Here is a 25,814-nt window from a genome sequence, read left to right as displayed (position 1 = left end):
CAGGTGCCCCTGTACATCCTTCTCAACATGTGGGTACCATTTAATCACACTTCTTCCTGAGCTTTGCTTCATCACAAGACCAAAGGTGGCATCCCGTGTCACGGTCATATCATCATCCAGAAGAAACATTTGAAGAAACATCATGGAGAAGAAACATTTACGCGCCTCCTGGTTTTGTTTTCTGATCCTGCAAAAAGACTGAGGACAACAAAGCCCAGAGAACACGAGATACACAACATCCAACATTCAGACTCAACAGCCTCCATAAATGAAGAGCACCAGGTTGGTTCAGTTATAGTAGAGTGTATTAACCTGTGGTATAAGCAGCAGTCACTGAAATATTACTGTTTCAGATAAGAAATCTAGCACATAAAAGCCAGGGTGGGAGGGATCTCTGCAAACTGACTTACCTCTGCAAGTGTGAAGCTCAACAAAAATCTGACTCTCCAGTCACAGACAAACAAAAAACTCCAGCTGGGAGATAGAAAACGCTGTCTGGGTCTTGGAATTTTTTAAATAAAGTCTGCAACACAGAAAGAGCTGTGATCATGCTATTTATTACTGCGCCAGCACACAACAAACATTGCAGTTCAGTCATGTCAGTGCTGCCACAGAAGTGGTGCTCCTACTCCTTTATGCATTCCAAGGAAGAGGGAGGAAGTTACAAACTGATCCTACATATTTTTGGCTTTATCTACAAATAAAGCGTTTTTCATGGTCTTCTTAAAGACAGCTGTAAATTCAATATCCCCGTGCTGGGCAAACAGGTTTTGCAGCTGTTTGAGCTAAGATGTTAAAGTTATTCACATAATGAAAACCTATACTTTGTTTCGGTCGAGTTCCCCATTCAAAATGCATGTAACAGTGAGAAACGCACTGTCTTGGCGAAATAAAGCGTTCTATCAAAAATTCTATCTGTAATTTTTGATAGAAGGCTCAGACACACATATTTATGGCTTTATCTTATAGAATTCAATATCCCCGTGCTGGGCAAACAGGTTTTGCAGCTGTTTGAGCTAAGATTTTCAAGTTATTCACATAATGAAAACTTATACTTTGTTTTGGGCGAGTTCCCCATTCAAATGCATGTAATAGCGAGAAACGCACTGTCTTGACGAAAGAAAGCGTTTTTGTACAACTTCATATAAATAGCTGTAACTTTTGATAGAAGATTCAGATATACATATTTATGGCTTTATCTTATAGAATTCAATATCCCCGTGCTGGGCAAACAGGTTTTGCAGCTGTTTGAGCTAAGATTTTCAAGTTATTCACATAATGAAAACCTATACTTTGTTTCGTGCGAGTTCCCCATTCAAATGCATGTAATAGCGAGAAACGCACTAACGTGGTGAAATAAAGCGTTTTTCATGGTCTTCATAAAGACAGCTGTAACTTTTGATAGAAGACTCAGAAATACATATTTATGGCTTTATCTTCTAGAACTCAATACCCCCGTGCAGGGGAAACAAATTTTGCAGCTGTCTTGGCGAAATAAAGCGTTTTTGTACAACTTCATGAAGACAGCTGTAACTTTTGATAGAAGACTCAGAAATACATATTTATGGATTTATGTTATAGAATTCAATACCCCGTGCTGGGCAAACAGGTTTTGCAGCTGTTTGAGCTAAGATTTTCAAGTTATTCACATAATGAAAACCTATACTTTGTTTTGGGCGAGTTCCCCATTCAAATGCATGTAATAGCGAGAAACGCACTAACGTGGTGAAATAAAGCGTTTTTAATGGTCTTCATAAAGACAGCTGTAACTTTTGATAGAAGGCTCAGAAATACATATTTATGGCTTTATCTTATAGAATTCAATATCCCCGTGCTGGGCAAACAGGTTTTGCAGCTGTTTGAGCTAAGATTTTCACGTTATTCACATAATGAAAACTTATACTTTGTTTCAGACGAGTTCCCCATTCAAATGCATGTAATCGTCAGAAACGCACTGTCTTGGCGAAAGAAAGCGTTTTTGTACAACTTCATATAAATAGCTGTAACTTTTGATAGAAGGCTCAGAAATACATATTTATGGCTTTATCTTATAGAATTCAATATCCCCGTGCTGGGCAAACAGGTTTTGCAGCTGTTTGAGTTAAGATTTTCAAGTTATTCACATAATGAAAACCTATACTTTGTTTCGGGCGAAACAGTACAGGGAGTGCAGAATTATTAAGCAAGTTGCATTTTTGAGGAATAATTTTATTATTGAACAACAACCATGTTATCAATGAACCCAAAAAACTCATTAATATCAAAGCTGAATGTTTGTGGAAGTAGTTTTTAGTTTGTTTTTAGTTTTAGCTATTTTTCGGGGATATCTGTGTGTGCAGGTGACTATTACTGTGCATAATAAGCCTGCCATCCATGGATTCTGTCAGTGTTTTGATCTGTTCACCATCAACATTGCGTGCAGCAGCAACCACAGCCTCCCAGACGCTTTTCAGAGAGGTGTACTGTTTTCCCTCCTTGTAAATCTCACATTTGATGATGGACCACAGGTTCTCAATGGGGTTCAGATCAGGTGAGCAAGGTGACCATGTCATTAGTTTTTCTTCTTTTATACCCTTTCTTGCCAGCCACGCTGTGGAGTACTTGGAAGCGCGTGATGGAGCATTGTCCTGCATGAAAATCATGTTTTTCTTGAAGGATGCAGACTTCTTCCTGTACCACTGCTTGAAGAAGGTGTCTTCCAGAAACTGGCAGTAGGACTGGGAGTTGAGCTTGACTCCATCCTCAACCCGAAAAGGCTCCACAAGCTCATCTTTGATGATACCAGCCCAATCCAGTACTCCACCTCCACCTTGCTGGCCTCTGAGTCGGACTGGAGCTCTCTGCCCTTTACCAATCCAGCCACGGGCCAATCCGTCTGGCCCATCAAGACTCACTCTCATTTCATCAGTCCATAAAACCTTAGAAAAATCAGTCTTGAGATGTTTCTTGGCCCAGTCTTGACATTTCGGCTTGTGTGTCTTGTTCAGTGGTGGTCGTCTTTCAGCCTTTCTTACCTTGGCCATGTCTCTGAGTATTGCACACCTTGTGCTTTTGGGCACTCCAGTGATGTTGCAGCTCTGAAATATGGCCAAACTGGTGGCAAGTGGCATCTTGGCAGCTGCACGCTTGACTTTTCTCAGTTCATGGGCAGTTATTTTGCGCCTTGGTTTTTCCACACGCTTCTTGCGACCCTGTTAAATATTTTGAATGAAATGCAAAGCAACACAAGCCCTGGTGAAATGTGGATGGTATCAACGAGTAGCACAGGCTCTGGTGTAATGTGGATGGCCTCATCCAGCACCACATGCCCTGGTGTGGTGATGATGGCCTCACAGGAAGAACTGGCCCTTGTGTACTGTGGATCGCATCAGCCAGCAACACAAGCCCTTGTGAAATGTGGATGGTATCAACGAGTAGCACAGGCCCTGGTGTAATGTGGATGGCTAGCAGCACAGGCCCTGGTCTGGTGAAGATGGCCTCACAGGAATCACTGGCCCTGGTGTATTGTGGATGGCATCAGCCATCAACACAGGCCCTCGTGAAATATAGGTGGCCTCAGCCAGCAGCACAGGCCCTACTGCAATGTGAATGGCCTCAGCCAGCAGCACAGGACCTGGTGTAATGTGGATGGCATAATCTAACAACACTGGCCCTTGTGAAATATGGATGGTATTGGTAAGCACCACACACCCTGGTGTAATGTGGATCGCCTTAGCTTACACCACTGGCCCTGGTGTAATGTGCATGATATCGGCCAGCATCACAGGCCCTAATGTGGATGGCATCAACGAGCATCAAAGGCCCTGGTGGGGTAAAGATGGCCTCACAGGAAGCACAGGCCCTGGTGTAATGTGGATGGTAGAAGCCGGCATAACAGTCTCTGGTGTAATGTGGATGGCCTCATCCAACAACACTGGCCTTGGTGAAATGTCGATGGTATTGGTCAGCAGCACAGGCCCTGGTGTAATGTAGATGGCATCAGCCAGCAACACAGGCCCTTCGGTAATGTGGAAGGCTAGCAGCACAGGCCCTTGTGTAATGTGGATGGTATCGGCCTGCACCACAGGCCCTGGTGTGGTGATGATGGCCTCACAGGAATCACTGGCCCTGGTGTATTTTCAATGGTATCAATGTGGCACTGTCCCTGGTGTAATTTGGATGGCCTCATCACACAACACTGGCCCTGGTGAAATGTGAATGTCCTCAGCCAACAACACTGGCCCTGGTGAAATGTGGATGGTATTGGCCAACACCACAGGCCCTGGTGTAATGTGAATGTCCTCAGCCATGACCACAGGCCCTGGTGAAATGTAAATGTCCTCAGCCAGTAGCACAGGCCCTGGTGTAATGTGGATGGCCTCATCTACCAACACTGGCCCAGGTGGAATGTGGATGGTAATGGCCAGCACCACAGACCTTGGTGTAATGTGGATGGCCTTAGCCAATACCACTGGCCCTGATGTAATGTGGATGGTTTCAGCCAACAGCACAGTCCCTGGTGTGGTGAAGATGGCCTCACGGGAAGCACTGTCCCTGGTGTAATGTGGATGGTATTGGCCAGCACCACAGGCCCTGGTGTAATGTGAATGGCCTAATCCAACAACACTGGCCCTGGTGAAATGTGGATGGTATTGGCCAACACCACAGGCCCTGGCGTAATGTGAATGTCCTCAGCCAACACCACTGGCCCTGGTTTAATGTGGATGGCATCAACGAGTAGCACAGGCCCTTGTGTAATGTAGATCACATCAGCCAGCAACACAGGCGCTGGTGAAATGTAGATGACCTCAGACAGCAGCACAGGCCCTGCTGTCGTGAAGTTGGCCTCAGAGGGAGCACTAGCCCTGGTGCAATGTGGATGGCCTAATCCAGCAATACAGGCCCTGGTGTGGTGACGATAGCCTCAAAGGGAGCACATGCCGTGGTATAATGTGGATGGCCTCAGCCAGTAGCACAGGCCGTGTTGCAATGTGGATGGCCTCATCTACCAACACTGGCCCAGGTGAAATGTGGATGGTAATGGCCAGCACCACAGACCTTGGTGTAATGCGGATGGCCTTAGCCAACACCACTGGCCCTGGTGAAATGTGGATGACATCGGCAAGGACCAATGGCCCTGATGTAATGTGGATGGTTTCAGCCAATAGCACAGTCCCTGGTGTGGTGAAGATGGCCTCACAGGAAGCACTGTCCCTGGTGTAATGTGGATGGCCTCAGCAAACAACACGGGCCCTGGTGAAATGTCGGTGGTATTGGCCAGCACCACAGGCCCTGGTGTAATGTAGATGGCATCAGCCAGTAGCACAGGCCCTTGAGTATTGTGAATGGCATCAGCCAGCAACACCACTGGCCCTTCTGAAATGTGGATGGTTTCGACCATCAACACAGGCCCTTGGGTAATGTGGAAGGCTAGCAGCACTGGCCCTTGTGTAATGTGGATGGTATCAGCCAGCACCACAGGCCCTGGTGTGGTGATAATGGCCTCACAGGGAGCACATGCCGTGGTATAATGTGGATGGCCTCAGCCAGTAGCACAGGCCCTGTTGTAATGTGGATGGCCTCATCCAACAACACTGGCCCTGGTGAAATGTGGATGGTATTAGCCAGCACCACAGGCCCTGGTGTAATGTGAATGTCCTCAGCCAACACCACTGGCCCTGGTGTAATGTGGATGGTATTGGCCAGCACGACAGGACCTGGTGTAATGTGAATGGCCTCATCCAACAACACTGGCCCTGGTGAAATGTGGATTGTATTGGCCAGCACCACAGGCCCTGGTGTAATGTGAATGTCCTCAGCCATGACCACAGGCCCTGATGAAATGTAGTTGTCCTCAGCCATGACCACAGGCCCTGGTGAAATGTAAATGTCCTCAGCCAGTAGCACAGGCCCTGTTGTAATGTGGATGGCCTCATCTAACAACTCTGTCCCTGGTGAAATATGAATGGTATTGGTCAGCACCACACACCCTGGTGTAATGTGAATGGCTTTAGCCAACGCCACTGGCCCTGGTGAAATGTGCATGATATCGGTCAGCACCAGAGGCCCAGGTGTAATGTGGATGGCCTCATCTAACAACTCTGTCCCTGGTGAAATATGAATGGTATTGGTCAGCACCACACACCCTGGTGTAATGTGAATGGCATCAGCCATCAACACAGGCCCTCGTGAAATATAGGTGGCCTCAGCCAGCAGCACATGCCCTTGAGTATTGTGAATGGTATCAGCCAGCACCACAGGCCCTCGTGTGGTGACGATAGCCTCACAGGGAGCACATGCCGTGGTATAATGTGGATGGCCTCAGCCAGTAGCACAGGCCCTGTTGTAATGTGGATGGCCTCATCTACCAACACTGGCCCAGGTGGAATGTGGATGGCCTTAGCCAATACCACTGGCCCTGGTGAAATGTGGATGACATCGGCAAGGACCAATGGCCCTGATGTAATGTGGATGGTTTCAGCCAACAGCACAGTCCCTGGTGTGGTGAAGATGGCCTCACGGGAAGCACTGTCCCTGGTGTAATGTGGATGGTATTGGCCAGCACCACAGGCCCTGGTGTAATGTGAATGGCCTAATCCAGCAACACTGGCCCTGGTGTGGTGATAATGGCCTCACAGGGAGCACATGCCGTGGTATAATGTGGATGGCCTCAGCCAGTAGCACAGGCCCTGTTGTAATGTGGATGGCCTCATCCAACAACACTGGCCCTGGTGTAATGTGGATGGTATTGGCCAGCACCACAGGCCCTGGTGTAATGTGGATGGTATTGGCCAGCACGACAGGACCTGGTGTAATGTGAATGGCCTCATCCAACAACACTGGCCCTGGTGAAATGTGGATTGTATTGGCCAGCACCACAGGCCCTGGTGTAATGTGAATGTCCTCAGCCATGACCACAGGCCCTGGTGAAATGTAAATGTCCTCAGCCAGTAGCACAGGCCCTGTTGTAATGTGGATGGCCTCATCTAACAACTCTGTCCCTGGTGAAATATGAATGGTATTGGTCAGCACCACACACCCTGGTGTAATGTGGATCGCCTTAGCTTACACCACTGGCCCTGGTGTAATGTGGATGACATCGGCAAGGACCAATGGCCCTGATGTAATGTGGATGGTTTCAGCCAACAGCACAGTCCCTGATGTAATGTGGATGGTATTGGCCAGCACCACAGGCCCTGGTGTAATGTGAATGTCCTCAGCCAACACCACTGGCCCTGGTTTAATGTGGATGGCATGAACGAGTAGCACAGGCCCTTGTGTAATGTAGATCACATCAGCCAGCAACACAGGCTCTGGTGAAATGTAGATGACCACAGACAGCAGCACAGGCCCTGCTGTCGTGAAGTTGGCCTCAGAGGGAGCACTAGCCCTGGTGCAATGTGGATGGCCTAATCCAGCAATACAGGCCCTGGTGTGGTGACGATAGCCTCAAAGGGAGCACATGCCGTGGTATAATGTGGATGGCCTCAGCCAGTAGCACAGGCCCTGTTGTAATGTGGATGGCCTCATCTACCAACACTGGCCCAGGTGGAATGTGGATGGTAATGGCCAGCACCACAGACCTTGGTGTAATGTGGATGGCCTTAGCCAACACCACTGGCCCTGGTGAAATGTGGATGACATCGGCAAGGACCAATGGCCCTGATGTAATGTGGATGGTTTCAGCCAATAGCACAGTCCCTGGTGTGGTGAAGATGGCCTCACAGGAAGCACTGTCCCTGGTGTAATGTGGATGGTATTGGCCAGCACCACAGGCCCTGGTGTAATGTGAATGGCCTAATCCAGCAACACTGGCCCTGGTGTGGTGATAATGGCCTCACAGGGAGCACATGCCGTGGTATAATGTGGATGGCCTCAGCCAGTAGCACAGGCCCTGTTGTAATGTGGATGGCCTCATCCAACAACACTGGCCCTGGTGAAATGTGGATGGTATTAGCCAGCACCACAGGCCCTGGTGTAATGTGGATGGTATTGGCCAGCACGACAGGACCTGGTGTAATGTGAATGGCCTCATCCAACAACACTGGCCCTGGTGAAATGTGGATTGTATTGGCCAGCACCACAGGCCCTGGTGTAATGTGAATGTCCTCAGCCATGACCACAGGCCCTGATGAAATGTAAATGTCCTCAGCCAGTAGCACAGGCCCTGTTGTAATGTGGATGGCCTCATCTAACAACTCTGTCCCTGGTGAAATATGAATGGTATTGGTCAGCACCACACACCCTGGTGTAATGTGAATGGCCTTAGCCAATACCACTGGCCCTGGTGAAATGTGGATGACATCGGCAAGGACCAATGGCCCTGATGTAATGTGGATGGTTTCAGCCAACAGCACAGTCCCTGATGTAATGTGGATGGTATTGGCCAGCACCACAGGCCCTGGTGTAATGTGAATGTCGTCAGCCAACACCACTGGCCCTGGTTTAATGTGGATGGCATGAACGAGTAGCACAGGCCCTTGTGTAATGTAGATCACATCAGCCAGCAACACAGGCTCTGGTGAAATGTAGATGACCACAGAGAGCAGCACAGGCCCTGCTGTCGTGAAGTTGGCCTCAGAGGGAGCACTAGCCCTGGTGCAATGTGGATGGCCTAAGCCAGCAATACAGGCCCTGGTGTGGTGACGATAGCCTCACAGGGAGCACATGCCGTGGTATAATGTGGATGGCCTCAGCCAGTAGCACAGGCCCTGTTGTAATGTGGATGGCCTCATCTACCAACACTGGCCCAGGTGGAATGTGGATGGTAATGGCCAGCACCACAGACCTTGGTGTAATGTGGATGGCCTTAGCCAATACCACTGGCCCTGGTGAAATGTGGATGACATCGGCAAGGACCAATGGCCCTGATGTAATGTGGATGGTTTCAGCCAACAGCACAGTCCCTGGTGTGGTGAAGATGGCCTCACGGGAAGCACTGTCCCTGGTGTAATGTGGATGGTATTGGCCAGCACCACAGGCCCTGGTGTAATGTGAATGGCCTAATCCAACAACACTGGCCCTGGTGAAATGTGGATGGTATTGGCCAACACCACAGGCCCTGGCGTAATGTGAATGTCCTCAGCCAACACCACTGGCCCTGGTTTAATGTGGATGGCATCAACGAGTAGCACAGGCCCTTGTGTAATGTAGATCACATCAGCCAGCAACACAGGCGCTTATGAAATGTAGATGACCACAGACAGCAGCACAGGCCCTGCTGTCGTGAAGTTGGCCTCAGAGGGAGCACTAGCCCTGGTGCAATGTGGATGGCCTAAGCCAGCAATACAGGCCCTGGTGTGGTGACGATAGCCTCAAAGGGAGCACATGCCGTGGTATAATGTGGATGGCCTCAGCCAGTAGCACAGGCCGTGTTGCAATGTGGATGGCCTCATCTACCAACACTGGCCCAGGTGAAATGTGGATGGTAATGGCCAGCACCACAGACCTTGGTGTAATGCGGATGGCCTTAGCCAACACCACTGGCCCTGGTGAAATGTGGATGACATCGGCAAGGACCAATGGCCCTGATGTAATGTGGATGGCATCAGCCAATAGCACAGTCCCTGGTGTGGTGAAGATGGCCTCACAGGAAGCACTGTCCCTGGTGTAATGTGGATGGCCTCAGCAAACAACACTGGCCCTGGTGAAATGTCGGTGGTATTGGCCAGCACCACAGGCCCTGGTGTAATGTAGATGGTGAAGGAAACGGTTTCCAGGGCCTAATCCGTGGATCGACTTCCTTCGAGGCGTGGACGTCTATCAGCAGAGAATGTACCTTCACCTATCAGCAGAGAATGTCCCTTAGTCTGTAACACAGTCAAATATATTCTCAAGTAATATTCAAGCATGCCATTCAGCGTGTTAGTACGAGCTCGGGAGCAGCTTGGGAGAACAAGAAAACAGAGACTGCTTCAGGTTGTCTTCCCAAAGTGACTCAACTTTATTCACAAGTACAACAGTTTATATAGAGGGTAAAATTCATGAGACAGCAGATTATCAGTTTAAACCAGTACAGACCAAGATAAGGGAGCGTCTTCCTGCCCTTGGGTGAAGAAGCATCCTTTGTATAGTTTATTAGTTCAGATACAATTGTGATTATCTCAGCGACATATTTTCAAGGCACGAAATAAAGAGTTCTTTCATTAGTGAATTCTGAAACAAACCATTTGGCCTTCAACAGGCGTCTCCTAAGAGATTTAGAAACTAATGTAGCTGAGGGAGTGATCTCTGTGGTATTTCAACCTTGTACCAGCCTGTGATTCTCACACATCAATTCTTGGGTCAAAGAGAAAAATAACTAAAACAAAGGGGCCTTATTGAATGACAGAGTTTTCCTGCATAATGTCACTATAAAACAATATCCAGTAAATGCTCCCATGGTACTAAAATACCTAACAGTTCCCCTCTTTTATTATTTTTTAAAATAATAACTCAATATAAAGGAAAAATCACAAATGTAATAACATAATATAAAAAGCAAATCATAAAATGTAATAGTTCACAACCTAATGTTCAATATACACATCAGGAACATCATTGGTAACATCTGGCACATCCTCAGGGTCAATTTGTGCTAATTGCAAATACATTGAAGTAGCTGTACTGGTAGCTATATGGGTTTTAACGTGAGGAGTGTACTAGGTGGGTGTCTTGCCAAGTGGAGCATGAGGTATTGTCAGCAAAATGTGGCTTGCAGAAATGTGAACAGGGTTGCAGTTTACAATACAAAATAGTAAATAAAAATCCTAAGGTTAATGCAGTAGATATGATTAATAACCTAAATATATAAAAAAGACAGTTCTTCAGTCGTCTCCTGGCCTGGTCCGAGGTTCGAGAGACCCCGTATAAGCGTTGTGTGATGACAATAGGCATTTTATTTTCTCCATTATCAGGATGGAATGAGTCTATCTTTATCAGGTTAGACATTGTGTGGTACTCTAGGCTTTCTGTTCCTGCTGAATGTCCGAGTACCTTGTTGTTGTTCAGGTGGGGGATCAAAGGGCTTTCTGAGTCTTGGCTCTTTCAGGCGTTGTGTGTTAATCAGTGATTGTGTGTGTGTAGGTGTATTGAATCCGGGCGCTGGCTCGCCTGAGTCGTCATCTACTTGATCCGACGCCTTAGGTGGTTTGGTGGGGCTGGTCTTAACCCTGCTGGCATGAATCCACTGAGGTTGTCCGTCTGTGAGGATGCTGGTCCTCGTCACTGCAAGTACAGTCTGGGGGCTGGAACACGCGGCCTCCCCGAGTGCCCTTGGTTTTAGCGACTTCACCAACACCGCGTCTCCTGGTTTCCACGGATGGGTTGGATCTGTGGAAGGGAGAGGCTGAGAGAGACAAACTTTCTGATAGTTATTATTCAGTGTTTCTACCAGGTTATGAACATAGTCAGACAATGCAGTGTCTATGTCCCCTTCCAATAGCGGTGCCCCTCTGGAGGCTGACCATGGTGTTGGAAACGGTCTTCCCATGATTATTTCAAATGGAGATAATTTGGTTGCTGCGGATGGAGTCATTCTAATCTCGCAGAGGATTTGAGGAAGTAGTTTGATCCAGGTCATTCCTGTTTCTATCATTGCTTTAGTCAGGCGATTTTTTATGGTCCTATTCATTCTTTCTACAACTCCTGAACTCTGAGGATGGTATGGCACATGATATTTCCAGTCTATTGCTAGAGTTTTAGCACACTTTTGAATTACTTCTGATGTGAATGAAGGTCCTCTATCACTGTTAATTTGGTGAGGTATTCCAAATCTGGGTATTATTTCATTGCACAACTTTTGACAGACTACTTCTGCAGTTTCTTTTGATGTTGGATAAGCTTCTACCCATTTACTAAATTGATCCACTATTACCAGTAAGTACTTGATGCTTCCTTGTGCTGGCATGTGTGTAAAATCTATTTGTAATGTATGAAATGGGAAATCTGGTTGTGGTAAATGCTGATGTTTTGCTTTTGAGCTACCTACATTAGTTCGTGCACATGTTAGACAGGTTGCTAATATGCGTTTTACTGCGTGTGATGTTTTCTCAATTACAAATCTTGATTTTATTGCTCCTATTACCCCTCTTTGTCCGACATGACTCACACCGTGAAAATGGCGGACAAGGATTGGCAGTAGTGAAGATGGGAGGGCAATCAAACCCCCAAGGTTTTTGTATAAGCCGTCTCTGTTATCTAAGGTACAATCATTACTTTCCCAGTAAGTGTAATCTGAGGCAGAGGCCTGCTCTTGTATGAATTTTAGGTCAACATTTGTTTCTAAATAGTCTGGGAGTGTGACAAGTGGCAGCTGTAAAGGCAAAGATAATACTTCCTTTCTGGGTGGTTGCTGTGAGGCAGCAGCTGCTTTCGCGGTTACGTCTGCAAGAGCATTTCCCACTGCTTCGTCTGTGTCAGCCGTGCTGTGCCCCTTCGTTTTAACAACTGCAATTGCCGATGGCAGCTGTATAGCCTGCAAAAGTCTTTGAACAAGATCAGAATTAGCGATTGATTTTCCATCAGCAGATGTGAATCCTCTTTGTCTCCACAATGTGCCAAAGTCATGCACCACACCGAATGCATAACGGCTATCAGTGTAAATTGTTACCCGCTTATCCACATGTAACTCACAGGCGCGTATTAAAGCCATGAGCTCTGCTTTTTGTGCTGAGTGAAATGGTAATGAGTGAGCCTCTAGTATGATGTCAGGCAATGTCACCACCGAATAGCCACAAAGAAATGAGTTGTCATTTGGTTTTGAACAGGACCCGTCCACATAAACAATGACTGAGTCTGGGATTGGTGTCTGCTCTAAGTCTGGGCGTGGTGCTGTGGATTCCTGTATACGTGTCATACAATCATGAACGTCAGGCTCGTCTGAACCATCCTGTCGGTCAGAGGAACACAGCATACGAATAAGTAAGTGTGCTGGCGAATTGGGTGTGCTGCTTGCTTTTATAGTGAGATTTGCTGTTGAAGTCAGTGTAGCTTCATAACCTGAGCGACGTTGTGCGGTCATATGTTGTGTAGTTATGTTTGCTAGAATGGTCGTGACCTGGTGATTGGTGTGTAGAATAGTGTCATGTGAGAGTGTGAGCTTCTCGCAGTCCCTTATCATGATAGAGCAAGCCGCTACTGCTCTCAGGCAGGCCGGCATCCCCTGAACTACTGCTGGCAGCACCTTTGAGTAGAAGGCTACTGGACGGTAGCCACAGCCATGTTCTTGGGCCAGTACACCTGCACAGGTTGTGCCGTTCTCTGTGACGTACAGGTGGAACGGTAAGTGGTAGTCAGGCAGACCCAAACAAGGGGCGGAGGTCAGCGCTCCCTGTAATGCATTGAAAGAGGCAGTCATTTCTGTTGACCACAGTATTCGAGGAGGCTTGTCTTTTTTGCAGCATTCACGCAGAATGTGGTCATGAAAAGAACAGTCTGGTATCCACTGTCTGCAATAGTTCACCATGCCTAGGAAAGACAGCATTTCCTTCTGTGTAGTGGGCTTAGGGACAGAGGTCACAGCTTTGACCCTGTCTGTAGTCATGGAACGTTGTCCGTGAGACAGTGTAAATCCCAAATATTGAACAGAAGTCTGACAGTACTGCATTTTCTTTGCTGACGCTTTGTGGCCAGTCTGTTGGAGGTGCTGGAGTAGCATATGTGTGGCAGTTTGACATAGTTTTTCACTTTCAGCACAGAGGAGGAGATCATCCACGTACTGTATCAGGGTACAGCCCTCTGGAGGAATGAAGCCGTCCAGGGTAGCACGTACCACCATTGAGAAAGCCGCAGGGCTGTCTACCATGCCTTGGGGTAAGCGAGTCCATGTGTACTGCTTATCTCTATGTGTAAAAGCAAATATCGGCTGTGTGTCCTCATGCACAGGCACTGAGAAAAAGGCGGAGCACAAATCCACCACAGTAAAATGTGTAGCTGTTGCTGGAATAGCTGTCTGTATGCTGGGAACGTCTGGGACGAGAGGTGGCAGAGGCAGAATGACTGCATTAATTTGCCTTAAGTCTTGTGTGAAACGCCATATGCCAGGTTTGTTAGGCTTTGGCACAGGATTGACAGGAGTATTATATGGAGATACTGTCGGCTTTATTACTCCAGCTGTCAATAAATCTCCTATGATGATGTCTAGGGCTGCGGCTTTTTCAGCGGAAATGGGATATTGCTTGACATATACCGGCTTGTTGTGTTTCAGCTGAGCATGATAAGGTGTACAGTCAATAAATCCTACATCATTCTCACCTCTTGACCATAATGTCATGTTTTGATATTCAGCTGGCAATGTGACAGCAGAGATAGTACAGTGTATGGGGTAGGTTAGATCTATGTGTCGACATGGTGCAGTAATGTCATAGCCCACGTCTGAGTTATGTGACAAAACCACTGTTTGGCCTTCACTGGTGTGAGCAGTTATCATGTTGTTGAACAGTGTGAGAGAAACAAATATGTGGCTTCCAGGCATGGGGTTACCTGGTAGTGGTGTCTGTACACGTGTTTGGCACAGTGTGTGACGTGGGGGTACCAGTCAGATGGATATTGAGTTCATTCTCTGCTGAGGCGTCCAGCTGACACAGAGGCTGTTCCTTCTCCATGGTGTCGGTGCATAGGGCAGAGAAAACATAGCTGTTATCAGTATCTGCAAACATTTCACCCTTTGTGTTAAATGAAATACACAAGTTCATTTTTGCCATTAAATCTCTGCCTAATAGATTCACAGGCGAGTTTGGAATAATTATGAATGGATGATATGTGATTTCATCTGGTTTTGGGCCCCAGCGTGTCTTTAGAGAATGAGTTTTGGGGCATTGCACTAGAGTTCCGTTTATTCCCATGGTGTTGATGCACACAGAGGAAACAGGCCCACTATAGAATTTTCCAGACAGTGAACTTTTAGTGGCTCCACTGTCAACTAAAAAGGAATAAATCTTTTCACCTATTTCTATATCTAACATGGGCAAGCTTTCTGTGTTACGGGACAATTGCAAATGCAGCATCGTGTGTAGTGCTTCACACTGTCCCTCATCCTCACCTGGGCCTCCCTATTGTCGGTCCAGTCTTTCGTTATCATATGGGTGGGGATTAAAATGTGGATTATAAGGTTGCGGCCTAAGTGCAAAAGGGGCCATTATTTTGATGTGATTCCTGTCTGCGTTGCCAGTTACCTTGTCTGTAAGAGCTCTGCTGACGCCTAGTGGCAGGAGCTGGTCCTGTGTTTTGTGGTTGAGACCCACGTGCTGCTGATTTGCATTCCCTCCTCCAGTGTCCTATTTTTCCACAATAAAAACATATGTCTCCACTCCTATCTCTCCTTCTGAAATCTCCTTGCTGCGCTTGTTGAGGGGGCGGGGCCCCTGCATACATCATTTTTTCACTTTCCTCTGAACCTTCAACATCAAAATTCAACATCATCTTAACACTTTTAGCCTTCGTGCTGTTGGGGAAAAGATCTGCACCAGCTTTTGTTTTGACAAGTGTGATAAAGTTCTTTATTTTCATGTCATAGAGATTATCAGTGGCAGTCAGCTTCAATAGTTGTGAACATTCTGGATGAATATTGTTTAAGAATGTTGTTATGAAAATCTGGTCATTTCCTCCTTCAGGCATGCATGCCTCATTAGTCCAGCAGTGTGTGAAACGTTTCATAAAAACTAGAATGGATTCATCTGGCTTTTGCTTGCACATGGTTACTGCATTTAAATCAATTTTATCTCTAGACATTGTGAGCAGAAATTTCTTTAGATTTTGAAAAAAGGCTGTGATTTTGTCATCGTTTATCCACAAAAACGAGGTGGTGTTGGCTGCTTGGTCATTTTTAGGGTCTAGTTCCTCTACTTCTTCAATAAGCTGAGATTCAGTCACACCTGGGATTCGTTGACATAATATATATCTTTAATCAGGCCCACCCAAGTGGTGGTATCTGGTACTTCTCTGTAATGCAGAAACAAAGGCTGTAGGATTTTTTAGAGGATCGGGAAGTTCTTTAATGGTTGCTGCTAACTCTGAAATTTTAGGGGGTTGAATGCAACACATGTCCCCTACTATCATGAACGGGAGGGAGGGGCTGACGTCATTAAATTGTGATCCCTGCTTTTCTTTATAACGGGTGTTTTTGTGGGGGCCCTCTTGAGTTTTTTCCTCTTTTCTTTGCTTTAAGTAGTTCCTTATTAAATTTCTGGTGTTAGTTATTGCTTTTGGCACAGTTAAACCATTCGCTACTCTAGTGTGGCGCTGAACATGATTATCTATGACGGAAACGGCTTCCTGCAGTTCAGCTTCCGTACGTTCAGTTAAAGGGTCTTTCATGATTTCCTCACACTCTGCCATTAACTGTTTTGTTTGCCTTTTATGTTCCTGTAACTCTTTTTCTCGTTCAGTGTATTCTCGTTCCTGTCTTTGATCTAGGTTAAACCAGTCATCTTCTTCTGATTTAGGTGTCATTTCAGTGCCTTCCTCACTCCTCTGTAATTCTGCTGTTACATCAGGATATACGCGCTGGTGACGTGCAGCCGCCGCAGCAGCTATTAATTCTGTGTTTTCATCATAAGGCGGCGGAGCCGTAGGTTGAACAGATGGGCATGTAAGGCTAGTTTTTTCTGCAGTGGATTTACTAGAGCCTACACTGGCTTGATTTAAAGCATTTACGTCTGGCTCGGGTCCCTTTTTCCATAGCGGTAGCATGCGATTGATCACTTCACGACATTCTATCATATATTTTTTACAGGACTTTTTAATCAGCCTACTTTCCTTATCACAAATAGTATTTAACATTTCTACTGACCTGTTTTCTGGCGATAATCGTTCGGGATAGGGCTCCGGAAATACATTAGGATGCATTAAACTTATAGTTCTTAAGTTCGAGACGAAATCAGTCACGTAAGCACTTCCGCATGTTCTGGATACGTAATCATGGAAGTCTTCACCGATTCGCGAGCGTGGGTTAAACGTAACCGGAAGTGGGAGTCGTACTGAGCCGCTATTTGTGATTTTATATTTTATTTTTTTCGGTTTTACAGTTAATTTTGATTTTTTATCGGACCCGTCTAAGGTCTTTGAATTATTCTGACCCATGGTCAGTGATTTCCAGAGGGGTTTAGACGCTTGAAGGATTTAAGTTAGTTTTTTTTTGCTGTGGCACACCTGAGGTTACTTGATTTTTTGCTAGCAATTTTATCTTTTTAGTGAGCAACTTCTCACTTTTTAACGAGCAACTTCTCGTTTTATGACCCCAGGCAACTTCCTGTGTCCTTTCTGCTGGTGAGCAACTTCTTAGTTTATGACAGCAGGCAACTTCCTGTGTCCTTTCTGCTTTAATTTACAAAACAACAGGCAACTTCCTGTGTTTCTATGTGGGCCACTAACAAAGGCTCCTCAGTGTATCCCACTTGTTACTATGTGGGCCACTGAAGAAGGCCTCGTCAGCGTATCCCGTTTCTATGTGGATCACTGAGAAAGGCATAACACAGTCTTATAAAAATAAAAAGACACGTGCCTACCTTCGTCAGGATCCCACTTCTGACACCAAAATTGAAGGAAACGGTTTCCAGGGCCTAATCCGTGGATCGACTTCCTTCGAGGCGTGGACGTCTATCAGCAGAGAATGTACCTTCACCTATCAGCAGAGAATGTCCCTTAGTCTGTAACACAGTCAAATATATTCTCAAGTAATATTCAAGCATGCCATTCAGCGTGTTAGTACGAGCTCGGGAGCAGCTTGGGAGAACAAGAAAACAGAGACTGCTTCAGGTTGTCTTCCCAAAGTGACTCAACTTTATTCACAAGTACAACAGTTTATATAGAGGGTAAAATTCATGAGACAGCAGATTATCAGTTTAAACCAGTACAGACCAAGATAAGGGAGCGTCTTCCTGCCCTTGGGTGAAGAAGCATCCTTTGTATAGTTTATTAGTTCAGATACAATTGTGATTATCTCAGCGACATATTTTCAAGGCACGAAATAAAGAGTTCTTTCATTAGTGAATTCTGAAACAAACCATTTGGCCTTCAACAGGCGTCTCCTAAGAGATTTAGAAACTAATGTAGCTGAGGGAGTGATCTCTGTGGTATTTCAACCTTGTACCAGCCTGTGATTCTCACACATCAATTCTTGGGTCAAAGAGAAAAATAACTAAAACAAAGGGGCCTTATTGAATGACAGAGTTTTCCTGCATAATGTCACTATAAAACAATATCCAGTAAATGCTCCCATGGTACTAAAATACCTAACAGATGGCATCAGCCAGTAGCACAGGCCCTTGAGTATTGTGAATGGCATCAGCCAGCAACACCACTGGCCCTTCTGAAATGTGGATGGTTTCGACCATCAACACAGGCCCTTGGGTAATGTGGAAGGCTAGCAGCACTGGCCCTTGTGTAATGTGGATGGTATCAGCCAGCACCACAGGCCCTGGTGTGGTGATAATGGCCTCACAGGGAGCACATGCCGTGGTATAATGTGGATGGCCTCAGCCAGTAGCACAGGCCCTGTTGTAATGTGGATGGCCTCATCCAACAACACTGGCCCTGGTGAAATGTGGATGGTATTAGCCAGCACCACAGGCCCTGGTGTAATGTGAATGTCCTCAGCCAACACCACTGGCCCTGGTGTAATGTGGATGGTATTGGCCAGCACGACAGGACCTGGTGTAATGTGAATGGCCTCATCCAACAACACTGGCCCTGGTGAAATGTGGATTGTATTGGCCAGCACCACAGGCCCTGGTGTAATGTGAATGTCCTCAGCCATGACCACAGGCCCTGATGAAATGTAGTTGTCCTCAGCCATGACCACAGGCCCTGGTGAAATGTAAATGTCCTCAGCCAGTAGCACAGGCCCTGTTGTAATGTGGATGGCCTCATCTAACAACTCTGTCCCTGGTGAAATATGAATGGTATTGGTCAGCACCACACACCCTGGTGTAATGTGAATGGCTTTAGCCAACGCCACTGGCCCTGGTGAAATGTGCATGATATCGGTCAGCACGAGAGGCCCAGGTGTAATGTGGATGGCCTCATCTACCAACACTGGCCCAGGTGGAATGTGGATGGTAATGGCCAGCACCACAGACCTTGGTGTAATGTGGATGGCCTTAGCCAATACCACTGGCCCTGGTGAAATGTGGATGACATCGGCAAGGACCAATGGCCCTGATGTAATGTGGATGGTTTCAGCCAACAGCACAGTCCCTGGTGTGGTGAAGATGGCCTCACGGGAAGCCCTGTCCCTGGTGTAATGTGGATGGTATTGGCCAGCACCACAGGCCCTGGTGTAATGTGAATGGCCTAATCCAACAACACTGGCCGTGGTGAAATGTGGATGGTATTGGCCAACACCGCAGGCCCTGGCGTAATGTGAATGTCCTCAGCCAACACCACTGGCCCTGGTTTAATGTGGATGGCATCAACGAGTAGCACAGGCCCTTGTGTAATGTAGATCACATCAGCCAGCAACACAGGCGCTGGTGAAATGTAGATGACCTCAGACAGCAGCACAGGCCCTGCTGTCGTGAAGTTGGCCTCAGAGGGAGCACTAGCCCTGGTGCAATGTGGATGGCCTAAGCCAGCAATACAGGCCCTGGTGTGGTGACGATAGCCTCAAAGGGAGCACATGCCGTGGTATAATGTGGATGGCCTCAGCCAGTAGCACAGGCCGTGTTGCAATGTGGATGTCCTCATCAACCAACACTGGCCCAGGTGAAATGTGGATGGTAATGGCCAGCACCACAGACCTTGGTGTAATGCGGATGGCCTTAGCCAACACCACTGGCCCTGGTGAAATGTGGATGACATCGGCAAGGACCAATGGCCCTGATGTAATGTGGATGGCATCAGCCATCAACACAGGCCCTTGAGTATTGTGAATGGTATCAGCCAGCACCACAGGCCCTCGTGTGGTGACGATAGCCTTACAGGGAGCACATGCCGTGGTATAATGTGGATGGCCTCAGCCAGTAGCACAGGCCCTGTTGTAATGTGGATGGCCTCATCTACCAACACTGGCCCAGGTGGAATGTGGATGGTAATGGCCAGCACCACAGACCTTGGTGTAATGTGGATGGCCTTAGCCAACACCACTGGCCCTGGTGAAATGTGGATGACATCGGCAAGGACCAATGGCCCTGATGTAATGTGGATGGTTTCAGCCAACAGCACAGTCCCTGGTGGGGTGAAGATGGCCACACAGCAATCACTGTCCCTGGTGAAATGTGGATGGTAGAAGCCGGCATCACAAGCCGTGATGTAATGTGGATCGCCTCAGCCAAAAGCACAGGCCCTCGTGTGGTGAAGATGGCCTCACAGGAAGCACTGTCCCTTGTGTAATGTGTATGGCCTCAGCCAAAAAAAGTGGCCCAAGTGAAATGTGGATTATATTGGCCAGCAACACAGGCCCTGGTGTAATGTGAATATCCTCAGCGAGTAGTAAAGGCCCTTGTGTTTTCTGGAATGCATCAGCCGGCAACACAATCCCTGGTGAAATGTGGATGGCCTCATCCAGCACGACAGGCCCTGGTTTGGTGATGATTGCCACACAGGAAGAACTGTACCTGGTGTAATGTGGATGGCCTCATCCAACAGTACAGGCCCTGGTGAAATGTCGGTGGTATTGGCCAGCACCACAGGCCCTGGTTTAATGTAGATGGCATCAGCCAGTAGCACAGGCCGTGAGTATTGTGAATGGCATCAGCCAGCAACACCACTGGCCCTGGTGTAATGTGGATGGTATCAGCCAGCACCACAGGCCCTGGTGTGGTGATGATGGCCTTACAGGAAGCACTGGAAGCACAGGAAGCAATTTGGATGGCCTCATCCAACAACACTGGCCCTGGTGAAATGTGGATGGTATTAACCAGCACCACAGGCCCTGGTGTAATGTGAATGTCCTCAGCCAGAAGCACAGGCCCTTGTGTATTGTGGATCACATCAGCCAGCAACACAAGCCCTGGTGAAATGTGGATGGCCTCATCCAACAGTACAGGCCCTAATTTAATGTAGATGGCATCAGCCCTTGAGTATTGTGAATGGCATCAGCCAGCAACACCACTGGCCCTTGTGAAATGTGGATGGTTTCGGCCAGCAACACAGGCCCTTGGGTAATGTGGAAGGCTAGCAGCACTGGCCCTTGTGTAATGTGGATGGTATCAGCCAGCACCACAGGCCCTGGTGTGGTGATAATGGCCTCACAGGGAGCACATGCCCTGTTGTAATGTGGATGGCCTCATCCAACAACACTGGCCCTGGTGAAATGTGGATGGTATTAGCCAGCACCACAGGCCCTGGTGTAATGTGAATGTCCTCAGCCAACACCACTGGCCCTGGTGTAATGTGGATGGTATTGGCCAGCACCACAGGCCCTGGTGTAATGTGAATGTCCTCAGCCAGAAGCACAGGCCTTTGTGTATTGTGGATCGCATCAACCAGCACCACACACCCTGGTGTAATGTGAATGGCCTTAGCCAACACCACTGGCCCTGTTGAAATGTGCATGATATCGGTCCGCACCAGAGGCCCAGGTGTAATGTGGATGGCATCAACGCGCAGCAGAGGCCCTGGTGTTGTGATGATGGCCTCACCGGAAGCACTGTCCCTGGAGTAATTTGGATGGCCTCATCCAACAACACTGGCCCTGGTGAAATGTGGATGGTATTAGCCAGCACCACAGGCCCTGGTGTAATGTGAATGTCCTCAGCCAACACCACTGGCCCTGGTGTAATGTGGATGGTATTGGCCAGCACCACAGGCCCTGGTGTAATGTGAATGGTATTGGCCAGCACCACAGGTCCTGGTGTAATGTGAATGTAGATGACCTCAGACAGCAGCGCAGGCCCTGCTGTCGTGAAGTTGGCCTCAGAGTGAGCACATGCCGTGGTATAATGTGGATGGCATAGCAACACTGGCCCAGGTGAAATGTGGATGGTAATGGCCAACACCACTGGCCCTGGTGAAATGTGGATGACATCGCCAATGACCAATGGCCCTGATGTAATGTGGATGGTTTCAGCCAACAGCACAGTCCCTGGTGTGGTGAAGATGGCGTCACAGGAAGCACTGTCCCTGGTGTAATGTGGATGGCCTCAGCAAACAACACTGGCCGTGGTGAAATGTCGGTGGTATTGGCCAGCACCAAAGGGCCTGGTGTAATGTAGATGGCATCAGCCAGTAGCACAGGCCCTTGAGTATTGTGAATGGCATCAGCCAGCAACACCACTGGCCCTTCTGAAATGTGGATGGTTTCGGCCAGCAACACAGGCCCTTGGGTAATGTGGAAGGCTAGCAGCACTGGCCCTGGTGTAATGTGAATGTCCTCAGCCAGTAGCACAGGCCCTTGTGTATTGTGGATCACATCAGCCAGCAACACAAGCCCTGGTGTAATGTGGATGGCCTCATCCAGCACCACAGGCCCTGGTGTGTTGAGGATGGCCTCACAGGAAGCACTGTCCCTGGTGTAATGTGGTTGGCCTCAGCCAACAACATTGGCCCTGGTGAAATGTGGATGGTATTGGCCAGCACCACAGGCCCTGGTGTAATGTGAATGTCCTCAGCCAACACCACAGGCCTTTGTGTAATGTGGATGGCATCAGCCATGACCACAGGCCCCGGTGAAATGTAAATGTCCTCAGCCAGTAGCACAGGCCCTGTTGTAATGTGGATGGCCTCATCTAACAATACTGTCCATGGTGAAATATGGATGGTATTGGTAAGCACCACACACCCTGGTGTAATGTGAATGGCCATAGAAGAAGAAGGGCATCAAAAAAGCCAAACACCATTACAAAAAGAAGGTAGAAGAACACTTCTCCAACTCCAACCCCCGACGCATGTGGCAAGGACTCCAGACCATCACAGACTACAGGACCACCAAACCCTCCCCCGCATCCTCTGATGTCTCCTTCCTCAACGAGCTCAACAACTTTTATGCTCGTTTTGAGCGAGGGAACCCCACAACCACAACCAAAGCATACGTGACGCCAGACCACCAACCTCTGACTCTCTCCCCCACCGATGTAGGAGCGGTGCTGAGCAGGATCAATGTCCACAAGGCTGCAGGTCCTGATGGCATCCCCGGGCGTGTTCTCAGAGCGTGTTCTGGGGAGCTTGCAGGAGTGCTCACAGACATATTCAACCTGTCCTTGGCCCACGCTGTGGTACCGGCCTGCTTCAAATCCACCTCCATCGTCCCGATACCCAAAAACTCCAACCCATCTTGCCTCAATGACTACCGCCCAGTAGCACTCACCCCCATCATCACTAAGTGCTTAGAGCGACTGGTCCTAGCACACTTCAAATCCTGTCTCCCCCCCACCCTGGACCCCCACCAATTCGCATACCGCCAGAACAGGAGCAGAGAGGATGCAGTCTCCATCGCACTGCACTCTGTCCTCTCACACCTGGACAACAACAACACCACATCAGTTTTGTCTAATGTGTTTCTCTAGATTTTTGGTTGATATTCTGCGTCTCTCCATTCAAATGAAATTCTAAAAGAAAGACTGCTGATTTCTTTGTGAGTAAACCTCAAGGTTCACCAGGGGGCAGGGATGGTTTCCCTTTTTATTGATGATGGTGATTTCTGAAGCCAAAACAATAAAAACAGCGATTCGATGGTCTTCATCCAAGAGCAGATTTAATATGTTCAGCACATCATGGCAAAGAAAGACACACTATGAGCTGTGATTTGAATCTGGCTCAAGCGTCTTCAGAAAGGAAGTCTCAGTCATCAATACAAAACCAATTCAACCAATGGACAACATCAGCTGGCTTTTATCTCTCCAAATACATTGCAGCATTTAGTTTGATATATAAAAAGAAATTACACCAAAAAGAAAAGAAAAGAAAGAAAAGAAAAAAAAAAAAAATCAACTTCATTAACTTCAATTTGCTTCTTGACAGAAGAATAGACGGCCGAGTTTTCTTCAACAGAACTGAAAGACAAATACAAAGAGACACCCCAGTCAGACCCAATGCAGAGAAACCTGAAACAGTCAGAAACAGATCCGACTGTCACCTGGCCCTAAACAGACACTATGAATCTCAGCACCTCAGAAATCAGAGGCAGAAGCTCAGTGGAAAAAGATCAAAGTGCACACCTGCAGTGGAAAAACACACTACAGAGCTAACAAACAAATGCAGATCTGGTAACTCAAATCTTTTCGCTTTGAGCGGCTTGAGGCAGCTGCTGTTGTGATTTGGCATTTTATAAATGAAAATGAATTGAATTCTCATAAATCACCTGCTTCTCCATTTAGTTGCTTCACTTTGACCTGAGTCAGCAGCTAAATCAGCTAAGTCGGGGTGAGAGGGTATGGTAAGATCAGAAGGTCAGGTAAAGAAGGTTAGCATGCAGATAGAGCTGAGAGGAAGAGGGGGAAGCTGTAATTCAGCCTCTGCTGCCACCATCTGGAGGCAGAAGCTGCAAACCTGAGCTCAAACATTCAAAGCAACAGACAGTGCACAAGACAAGTGAACAAAAGCTCCACAAAAGAGGAAGACCTCAGAGAGGATTCATGGATGTACTGAAGGAAGGAGGGTGGGTGTGACTGCTGTGGAGACCTCTAAGAAGGGTGATGAGAAAGAGGGTAGGTCGATTAGCTATTTATCAAATATTTGCAGAAGAGAAACTTTTATATGGCCCTAAATATTTCCAAGACAGCGCCGTCTGTAACACTGATCAGTGTCAACGCCAGTCCACGTGTCCTGTGTATTTCTCAGAGTCAAGGGCCTTACCTTCCATCGGTTGCCGCAGTCGTTACACAAAACAAAAGTGGTCATGGGCTCGTCAGCGCTGCGGGTCTGCACCTGAACAAGAGAATGAGGTGGTGAAAACTGGTCAGAGAACAGCGACCATCAGCCTGAAGATGTGCTCATACCTGTGTGTACGTGCAGCTCTTTCCATGACACTTGCTGCAGATAAACATGTCCGTCTCAGTTCCTCCGACCTTGGAAAGCTGATGCTGTCTGATCGACTCTTTTGTCAGAGCCTCTCTCATCTGCTTCAGCTCTGCACTCGCCATTTCCTGCACGCGCGCGCGCGCGCACACACACACACACACACACACACACACACACACACACACACACACACACACACGAACTGCTTCCTTCAACCCACTGACTCCACTCCTTTTTGTAGTTATCCAGTTTACATTCATACAAACCACCGCTGCACAAATGGGGATTCTTACCGTTTCACTCTATAAGCTCAGTGGGCTCTTGACCTCATCTCACTAACGTGAAACTAAAACAAATTACTTCTCATTTAGACTTTCAGAATAAAACAATATTAGGCCTATAAATATTTTACCAGAGACAACTTTTTTTCTAATTTAGGCTCTGTAAATCACCACAATCAATTTAAAATTAAACAACTGAGATGCAGGTGAAGTGCAGACTTTCAGTTTAATTCAATGGTTTGAACAAAAAGATTGCATAAATGTGAGGAACTAAAGCATTTTAATGCAATCAAACACAAAACAGAAAAGTAATTTAAAGACAAATTACATATAATAAAATGTTCATTTCTTATACTTGGTTGAAGACCCTCTGCCTGAAGTCTTGGACATCACCAGATGCTGCTTTTTAACGCTCTGCAGGCCTTTACTGCAGCAACTTTCACTTCCTGTTTGTGGGCCTTTCTGTCTGACTCCAACCAGTGAAACGCTCAGTTGGGCTAAGATCAGCTGACTGACTTGGCCCTTGAAGAATCTCCCAATAAACTCCTGGCTGTGTGTTTCGGGTCATCTGTATTATGAAACACACTGACTCTGACTGCACGTAGACAGTCTGTCTCTGAACACCTCAGGAGTTCGTTCTGCTGCTTCGGTCACATCATCATAAACACTCATGTCTAGGGA

At 47.3% G+C, this 25,814-nt stretch overlaps 1 protein-coding gene and 2 long non-coding RNA genes across 3 annotated transcripts; 1 reads left to right on the top strand and 2 right to left on the bottom strand.

Moving 5' to 3' along the window:
* The first annotated feature begins 824 nt into the window (after positions 1 to 824).
* Positions 825 to 1,839, top strand: LOC120720137. The gene is made up of 2 exons (XR_005692809.1): positions 825 to 896; positions 1,501 to 1,839. It is a non-coding gene; the product is annotated as an uncharacterized LOC120720137 (long non-coding RNA).
* An 8,059-nt stretch (positions 1,840 to 9,898) lies between these two features.
* LOC120720132 lies at positions 9,899 to 15,003 on the bottom strand. The gene is made up of 2 exons (XM_040009758.1): positions 14,440 to 15,003; positions 9,899 to 12,443 (listed from the first exon to the last, which is right to left on the bottom strand). Exons 1-2 carry the CDS (start codon positions 14,961 to 14,963, stop codon positions 10,901 to 10,903), a joined length of 2,067 nt encoding a protein of 688 aa, XP_039865692.1. The 5' UTR covers positions 14,964 to 15,003; the 3' UTR covers positions 9,899 to 10,900.
* An 8,562-nt stretch (positions 15,004 to 23,565) lies between these two features.
* On the bottom strand, positions 23,566 to 25,808 carry LOC120720136. The gene is made up of 3 exons (XR_005692808.1): positions 24,831 to 25,808; positions 24,688 to 24,759; positions 23,566 to 23,885 (listed from the first exon to the last, which is right to left on the bottom strand). It is a non-coding gene; the product is annotated as an uncharacterized LOC120720136 (long non-coding RNA).
* Positions 25,809 to 25,814: the final 6 nt, after the last annotated feature.

Source organism: Simochromis diagramma, unplaced genomic scaffold (genome assembly GCF_900408965.1).
Source record: "Simochromis diagramma unplaced genomic scaffold, fSimDia1.1 OVJJ01000561.1, whole genome shotgun sequence".
NCBI lineage: Eukaryota > Metazoa > Chordata > Actinopteri > Cichliformes > Cichlidae > Simochromis > Simochromis diagramma.
Note: the sequence above shows the minus strand (reverse complement) of the source record. Positions and strands in the feature narration are given on the sequence as shown.

Coding starts and splice junctions, on each gene's coding strand:
- LOC120720132 (XM_040009758.1), bottom strand. CDS start 14,963: ATGCTGCATTTGCAATTGTCCCGTAACACAGAAAGCTTGCCCATGTTA. Junction 12,444..14,439: donor TGTACAGACACCACTACCAG/GTAACCCCATGC, acceptor TCTTGTTCAAAG/ACTTTTGCAGGCTATACAGC.